The following is a 9,182-nucleotide window of genomic DNA, read 5'->3' as shown; positions in this document are numbered from 1 at the left end:
ATGTATCCCGTGGTCATGGCAGCAGCAGATACCAAGTTTCTAGAAGGAATTGACGAAAACTTTCTCGTTTGTGGCATTTGCTCTGAAAGATACCAGGATGCTAAAACTTTATCGTGTCTGCACACTTTCTGCGAGGAGTGCCTCGGTAAGCTCGTCAAAATAACAGGGAAGTTGGATTGTCCAATATGTCGTCGTTCACAGGAGCTGACTGGCGGGGGAGTGTCTGACTTGCCAGCCAACTTTTTCATGAACGATCTGGTTTATCAATTCAGAAAGCGTGAGGAAAAACAGAGAGGTAAGAAGACATGTGAAGGATGTGATGAATCTGACTCTGTAACAGTTCTGGCGTGCATCGAGTGCGATATGGAACTCTGTGAATCGTGTGTGCGACCACACCGTCGATTTCGTCAGACAAAATCACACCACCTTGTCGAGTTGGATGAATACTATGCTTCCATGTCGAACGACCTGTACAGCAAAGTCCAATCGCCTGTGTACTGTGACCGTCACCAAGACAACCACTTGAAATTTTACTGTGATACGTGTGAGTCGACCATATGTCTAGAGTGTACGGCCGTGGATCATCCTCGTCCAGAGCATAAATATCGGTACTTGGAGGACGCGGCTGCAGAATACAAGAAAAACCTGTCGGTGATTACAGAGAAATTGAAATCGAAAGAAGTAGCAGCGCGTGAGGCCAAAACCAAGGTCGAAGAAACGTCGCAGTCTCTCCTAGACCGCTATCGTACTGAGACTAACAAAGTGAATGAGCACATGGAAAAGACGATAGAAGAGTGCACCGCCAAGATACGAAAATCTGGAGAGAAAATTCGTCAGAAATGAAATATGTATACGAAGAAAAAAGTAGCAATTTGCAGGCGCAACAGAAAGAACTGACGTGGACAGAAAGTGATCTAGCCCATGCGATAGAATTTTCGGAGAAGTTGATGCATCATGGGAACGCTGCTCAATTGATGTTGGCGAAGAAGGCATGACGTCACAGATACAATCACTAATGAGCATCGACATCGATTGCGAACCTGTTGAAGATGATTTCATCGAGTTTCAGTCTGAAGATGACTTCTTCAGGAAGCAAACTCTCGGGAAATTTTCACACATGACAATAAAACACAAGTCATAGAGGTTTCTAAATCTGTTGAAAGTCGGAGAAAACATTCAGATCACTATTAAGAGAAAGATGGTTAAAAAAGCACTTGAAGAGGAACCGGAAGAGATCAAAGCTGAGGTGAAATCACCCGATAACAAAACCGAAAATATGATGGTGACAGACAATAAGGACGGAACATTTTCACTCAAACATGAAGGAAAACTTGAAGGGAAATATGAAATATCAGTCTCACATCACAAACCAGGTATCGAACTCGAGACCAGAAAAGTAGAAGGCACACCAATCATAGTAACTGTGATTCCTGAGAAGGGTTTGATTCGGACGATAGGGACGAAAGGGAATGGTGAAGGGCAACTGAGTGACCCGTATGGCGTCACCATGACAAAGAAACGACACTTGCTAGTGTGCGACAGTGACAACAAACGGCTGCAAGAATTCTCCGTGTATGGTGAACATCGTAGAATCATCAACTTTACAGGCATCAGAGGACAGGTAACTCCATGTTTTGCGTGTGTAGCGGAAGATGGCACGATCTTTGTCACAGATAGTGAGAATATAAGGGTGGTTGTCTGCGATGAAAGTGGTAAAGTTATCAGAAGCTTTGGTGAAGAAGACTTGAAGGAACCTCAGGGTATTGCGATTCATCCTAGCAATGGCAGAGTCTATGTGCTTGACCACAAAGCCAGTGACGTCAAAATATACAACAAAGATGGGAAGCTTCTGAAATCATTCGGCGGTAATGGGTCTGCGCCAGGTCAGCTGAACCAACCGTATGGTTTAACCACAGACAGGGAAGGCAACATTGTAATCCCAGACACTCACAATCACAGAGTACAGATATTCAATGCCGATGGAGATTGTCTTCGTTCATTTGGTAAGAAAGGAAGTGGAGACGGGCAGTTTGACAGACCGGAAGATGTGGTTCAAGACAAAGACGGCAACTTCATTATCAGTGAGCGCAGTACTAGTAATTCAAGAGTACAAAAGTTCACCAATACTGGCAGGTTCCTCTATCGATTAGATACGCTTGAAGACCACCTTGTTAGGCCATTAGGCTTGTGTTTCGTTAAAGGAGAGTTATTTAGCAGGGTTGTCGTCGCCGGCACTGACTACATCAAAGTCTTTGCTGACTAAGTCCAGCACGTTCCCATGCTGAAGGGCTCAAGTATGAAGGTGGGGCAGAATACTCAAAGAAACCCGGCAAAGACTTATTCTACCTCTGATCGAGCCATACCATGGCCAGAATATCGTTAAACGTGAGATTCCCAATACCTAATGTACCAAGTGAAATACTGATGAGTTTCGGCAGATTGTAAACTGGATTCTTTCCGGACCAAACTCTTGGGATAAGAGAACGGAGGTGAAAGCACTTGAAGAGGAACTTTAGAGATCAAAGCTCAGCTGAACTCAACCGATAACAAAACTGAAGATGTGACAGTAACAGAAAAATACGGACAGAACATTTTCCCTTGGCAAGTGAAGGAGAACTTGAAGAGAAATATAAACAAATCAGTATCAATTCATTAAACATGTATCGAGCCCGAAAATTATGCAGTAGATGGCACGCCAATCAGCGTCACGGTTCCCGAGAAGGATTTGATTCGGAACATTTTAAATTTGCATTAAACATTACAACATAATGAAAAACAGGTATATCGACACAAAACTGTGAACTTTTCCCATGCATGCATAAGCAATAGTCTATGACAAATGTTAAGATGTTATTACTGTAAGTTTTAAGCAGATACAAGTTCACAATTTGTGCGATAAGATTCTAATCCATTTGCTGGAATTTATTGATATGCACCACATTTATATATTCTATATTCTTTAAAACCGTCTGTACGGTTTATTTAGCGTTATATGAGGTTTACAGAGTCTTAATCAAACTATATAGGTGTAGTCTTGTAGAGTACACAAATTGTGATAACTACGTCAACGACAGCAGTCAGCTAGAATGCTTAAAAATGTTTCTTTTCATAAGGCATCAGGAGTAAATAGCTGCACATTAATAGTGAAATTTCAAGTAAAGAGTGTCGACTCGCCATGCCATAGGTAATACATAATTATTATTAAACATTAATGTTTTAGTATTGATTGCTTAGTAAGTATCAATCTATCAATATGTGAATGTACGAAAAAGTGAAGAGCACAACCTATATGCTTCAAATTCAATTCTGTTTGCAGACAAGTGTTCATTAAAAGTGACGATTTTACAACGCCGACAACAGTTATTATTCCAAAGGACGTCGAACTTTTGAGTGAAGATTAGGGACACAAACATTACTTACGAATACAAAGTCTTCCTCGAGGCTTCTGTTTATAATGTTAGGAAACGTGACCTGTCAGTGTGTACCTATCTTCATTGTCTCCTGTTCGACAATTTGTGACAACATATCATAAGAATTAAAGAAGGTAATAAAATACTATTGAAACAGCTGCCAGTAGTGTTGAGTGAAAACTGTTACTGAACCAGCGGAGGATGAATTACTTGACGTGAGGTGCTAGGTCATAGACAGTATCACATCATGTTTAGTGTTTCACTCTCCGCTGGTGCGTTACACGGCTAGACTTGATATGTACGCTTTCATGTTGAAAATGATTTACTTGGGGAGTCGATCGCTAATGTGACTGTGTGACTTCTAACTTTCCTTACAGCTCCATTGGTTGCATTGTGTGATATATTTTCCAGTGTAGCTGCTCTGTTAGGAAAATAATTTAGCGTCCCACCCACACAATAACGTCGAAATTTTGCTTACACAAAGCCTACATATGTTTAATATCCATTCCTATTGTTACAACTTAAGTGGATTTTAGCTCGGAGTAGTATTCGTTTGTCAGTTTGAAATTGTACATATTATACTCTGACTGAATGCGTCGTGATGGCATGATAGATACTTTGTGTTTCAACATAACCAAAGGAGACGAATGAGAACAAAAACATATTCTTATAAACCAACTCTGACAAAATTATTGTCCAAAGTAACTACTATTCTCCCCGTTATAAACTTCCTATTCAAGCGTAAGTTGAATTGATTTCATACAGATCCGTGATTGACATTTAGATTCTATGTTTTCATTTTTCGATTTAACCAAAATATTTAGTTTTGTTTCCCATCCTTAGTCTCTTACAAAAATGATGAAGTGACGGGGTCTCTGTTCTCACAAGATCCGACTATCGAGATGCAAATGTTTACTTGCAGTGGTCATTCTGACACGCAGCAAGATACCAACGATGAAGTCACTCTTCAGAGCTGTACAGTGTTTACATGATATTGTGATATTTTCTGCCTGCGTGGCGCACTCTCATTTTTTTGTTTCATAAACACTACCTTCATTTGATTGAAATTAACTCACAAACAAGGTTACTTACATCAAACCAATATAGCTGTATTAAAATGGAGAGTTGTCAGTTTGAATGGCATCGCACCTTGAGAAGATATTAAAATATAGCTTGTTTGAGGGCGCTGTATTGCTATCAAATTAGGTTAAAAGTGGTGACATATGGAGACTCCCTAGTCCGGTGCAGTACATGACTAAATCAACTTCCCTATTCATCGGTCGAGACTATCAACATCAGGTTGTGCTATCGTCCTTAAGTTTGACGTGTACCCACTAGTTGTACTGCTATAACCATGCAAGAGTGGCCAGAGCTCGTCGGCAAGGTAAGTGAGCTGGTATGTCGTCCTCTTGAGTAGTCCATGACCTGCATTGCAACCCGAGGCGGAAACATGCGACAGTACAGTATACCTTTTCATACCTTTTCAGTATACCTTTTCAAGTCAAGTATCGTTACATAAAAAATATGGCATAGAATAACAAATGAACAAGAACATTTATGAACGAGATAACACCACTTGACCATTATATGGATCATAATCAATATAAACGTCATCGCCTATACCATATTTTATTTTGCAATACAATATAAATGGCACTTAACCCAGTAATGTGCTGTATATCGTTGCATTGCACTGATAACACCATTGGGATGTCACACCATGGCACCATTTGTAGAACATTGCACCGCCCTTTAATATAGCACACACGATGAAAACGCCAATGGCACGTTAAGTCCTTTGAAGTCACGCTTGGCGTCGACGTACAATAGAGGGCGCTGTTAGAGCCAAGCCAGGTCTGGTCATGAATTGTTGGCAAGCTGAGCCATTGCTTGAACAAGATTTTCTATACGCCTCCATTTGAACAAGGGGGCATGGAGTTCGTAAAATCATATGTACAAGGTCTATCCTAAAATGAAAGCAAACTTTCAAACTGCAAAATACTTCCTGACTCGTTTCTGTGTTTCAAAACAGACCGCAGATGAAGCAAAGAAGATCATTGAAAAAGAACGCCCAGATGTCACTCAGGTGAGCATTATTTTAAAATTTCGAGTCTTCATTGAAATCTACGACTGTTGTGAAATGCTGCTTTTTCTCATTAATGATGTGTACTGTGAGTTGTTACAAGTTAGATTTGATGTGTCGTTGGAAGTTTTGTTAATGATAAACTAACACTAGCTAGACTCATCAAAAAAATTTAAAAAAAACTATTCAAACTTTTTGTAAACGTCAGAAAGACATACACCTACAAATTTTATGAAATCATGACCCGAAAGATTTTCAGGTTTGTTTTCCCCGTTAGACTTAGGGGACCGTCTCAGATTGTCGCATAAGTTCAAAAAGCGAAATACGTTCGTTTACGGGGGAAGGGGGTTTGACCTCCATTCAATTGGTGAACTTCACTTTCGCACTTATATTTTGTGATCACAAGTTCTCTTTCAATCGTGTGAGAAAATAAACAAAAGCTGCACTCTTGTATCCCCCGAAATTGCTGTAACTGTTTCCAGCTTGTTCGTGCCATGCTATGATTAGTACTCAAATTCGATCATCGATTACTTGACGATTAATGTGGTCAGGGGATAAGCTTATATATTCTTCAGAAGTTAAATCAAAATGCTACATTGTACTCTCAGGCAGACATCAACATTTCGCACTTTTGAATTTCGTTTAGGGGAGGGGAGGTGTTTTGATGTAAACGAAGAATTTCGCTTCTTGAACTTATGCGACAATCTGAGACGGTCCTTTGGCAGCACAGCAAGTGTTCTGGTGGACATGAACTGTGTTCTTGCTTGTTGTTTTTTGTAAATAAACATCAGTTTCCACTCATATAAATGCAACCTTTGCTTTACATGTCAAATTTTGACATTGCTAGCATTCAATCTTCAGGTGTACGAACTTGACTTTGCGGTTAGCAACCTTCATCTCTCGTGCTATCAAGTTATGCAATATTATAGAGATAGACCGTCAAATCTCAAAGTAGGTTGTTGAAAAAGGAACAGAATGTACAGAGGGAACGTAGTAATTTTTCACAGCCTAAATGCTTTTTCACTCAAGGTTCGATAACTGGCCATGGTAAAAGGAAAATGCAGAATTTTATTTGCCAAAATATGCATGCTCTGCCAATTCATAAAATACGGTATTCAAACTCACAACATACGGTATCTAGTTACCTAGCAGAGAAGCAACAGACAGAACCGTTCGGCCAAAAACATATGTCAAATCTTTTGACACGAAAAATTGCACATCCTAGGCTGACCTCCTAGGATGTAATGGTGCATTCCTTCCAATCCACAACAAAGCGTTGCACATTGACGAGTGCACAATAAAATTGAATATTGAGAATGTGCTATTTTTATCATTTTTGCTGCCCGTTTTTCTCACCTCACAATTCAAATGAAGAATGACAAGTCGAATCTCCCTGACAAATTCCGAAACAAAGCAACAATTTGAGATGAAACAAGCGAAATTTATGGAGGTTAACCATTGTTCACTTGGTTCATATTGCATTCTGTGAATTTGATCACTGCCACGTATACGTGTCAAGTACCGTTTCAGATGTCATATTTCATTCAACCTGAGAATCCCGACGGGTTGCGTATTTTACTTTGTATCTTACTTTAACAATATCGTTATCACAGGTCCAAATCATCCCACCAGACTGTGGAACAACATGTGACTACGTGGAGACCAGAGTACGGATCCATACTGACGAGAACGGCAAAGTTGCACAGCCGCCCAGGATTGGCTGATGCAACAGAGGTGTTCTTCTTAACGTAGGCTTGTGTCGATTGGCTTGAACGCTCGTTTGCAATATTGAAACCCTTCACTTCTTCGGTGATGCCGAGAATAAGCAACCAATAATATACTCTTATCACAAGGTTTACTTTGGATCAGAGAACCTTTATATAATTCAACTGACTCAATGATTACAGTAATTTATCTTATTGAATTACAAATAGCAATATTAGGAAATTTGAGATTATGGGAGCTGGCTAGGTAATAGATTTCAATAAAGACTGGTCGTTCGTTCATCCATGACTTGCAGGTCATACAGAACGACAATAAATGCTGCTTGTAAAAGAACAAAAAATGATCACGTGATCATGTATGTAAGTGTGATCTTCATTTAGATGACAAATGCTTGGTAAGAAATACACACGCTTTCATAACAGAATCATTATCAGTTAAAATAACTTTATAGTCATTGTTTACTCAGAATTAGTTATAGGATTACTAAGGGTGACCCTAAAACGAAGAGGAAGGCAGAGGGTTAAAGTGTGGGGCCCTAAAATGAAAGGGAAGAGACAGTACATGTACCGACCCGGAAGGACTTTCACTGTGACCTGAAGGGGAGATTCACAGTATTATTAGAAAATACTTTTATTATATTATAGTGGCGGAAGGTGGGCAGACATTTGTGTACAAATGCACTGCAGAAAAGTACCAGACTGAGGGGCCGATACCTTTCATCAATGCCCTGAAGGGGCGCATAATATTTGTTGTGTTATTAGAGAGTTCTCAGATAAAAATACCGAAAAGTGATATATGGTTATCACACGTCATGGAATAATGTTATCGGCGAAAGGGAGGGGGGGGGGGGCTTTGCATACAATGCAGGATATGCAAGCGCCCATACTGAAGGGACCTATAACTTACTGATTCCCTGAAGGGGAATATAATATTTACTGTGTTATTAGAGAATATTCTGATAAAAATATGAAAGAGTGAAATATCGTTCTAACACTTCAGCAGGGATTGGGGAAGGGCTTTCTGCAGGATATACATGTACACGCACAATACTGAAGGGGGCCTATTAATATCACTGATGCCATGAAGGCGATATGATATTCACAGTATTATTATTGAACACTTTAATAAAATAAAGAAAAGCAAAGTGTGCATGAGTGTATATCCAGAATTGTGAAAATAGGCACCCCTTCTAATTCTGCCAATGTAATAATTCCCTTGAGTGTGAGAACAATATCTCACTTTTACATATTAGTATCACAGTGTTCTTAAATAATACTGTGAATATCATGTCCCTCCTTTAGAGCATTTGCGAAAGTTATTGGCCCCCTTCAGTGTGGTGCTTATATATCTTGCATTGTTACATACTCCCCTCCAGCCAATAATATAATCCCCTGAAGTATGAGGACAATATTTCATTGTAGCACTTACTCTGGGTATATATAGTGAGGGTGAATGATGCAAATCTGCACAAAATTATCTTCGGATGGTTAATTTAACGTAACTTCTTGAGAAGAGCAACATCAATGAAGCTGTCACAAATGTACGCAACATGAAGATTTCTAGTGAGTTAAATCGCCCTGTTAATCATATAGTACACGACTAATGAAGAGTACTAGTGTTGATAGCAGTTTGGTAAAATAACCGCCCGTATCATTTGGTGTCGGAGGAGACACGACAATATCCACACTATGAGTCAATATTGAATTCACCCAATAACTTCGACAACGAAATCCCTTTCTGTGGGGAAAGGCAAAAGCGGGAAAGATGTCACGCCGAATATGGTCAGTTTTTAAAATGTTTTTATAGCGACGGTGTTGTGCGAAATATCTAACCTATATACGGTAAAACCAACACGTAAAACGAGACGCACGTAAGATCACAGCTGGGAAGCAGCTTAGCAGTGTCTCTCTGTTTTAGTTTAGACGAGTAAGTTTGGATACTCGAGCAGAAAATTGAGACCGTGG

General features: G+C 39.7%; 2 protein-coding genes and 1 long non-coding RNA gene across 3 annotated transcripts; all 3 read left to right on the top strand.

Moving 5' to 3' along the window:
- On the top strand, positions 1-843 carry LOC139132296 (E3 ubiquitin-protein ligase TRIM56-like). Its single transcript, XM_070698685.1, has one exon. It carries the CDS (start codon positions 1-3, stop codon positions 841-843), a length of 843 nt encoding a protein of 280 aa, XP_070554786.1.
- A 355-nt stretch (positions 844-1,198) lies between these two features.
- LOC139132295 (tripartite motif-containing protein 2-like) lies at positions 1,199-2,263 on the top strand. Its single transcript, XM_070698684.1, has one exon. The coding sequence runs from the start codon at positions 1,199-1,201 to the stop codon at positions 2,261-2,263; it is 1,065 nt and encodes a 354-aa protein (XP_070554785.1).
- Positions 2,264-4,631: 2,368 nt separating this feature from the next.
- LOC139130528 (uncharacterized) lies at positions 4,632-7,642 on the top strand. The gene is made up of 3 exons (XR_011551893.1): positions 4,632-4,794; positions 5,443-5,496; positions 7,107-7,642. It is a non-coding gene; the product is annotated as an uncharacterized lncRNA (long non-coding RNA).
- The last annotated feature ends 1,540 nt before the right edge of the window (positions 7,643-9,182 follow it).

This window comes from Ptychodera flava, chromosome 4 (assembly GCF_041260155.1).
Source record: "Ptychodera flava strain L36383 chromosome 4, AS_Pfla_20210202, whole genome shotgun sequence".
NCBI classification, from domain to species: Eukaryota; Metazoa; Hemichordata; class Enteropneusta; family Ptychoderidae; genus Ptychodera; species Ptychodera flava.
Note: the sequence above shows the minus strand (reverse complement) of the source record. Positions and strands in the feature narration are given on the sequence as shown.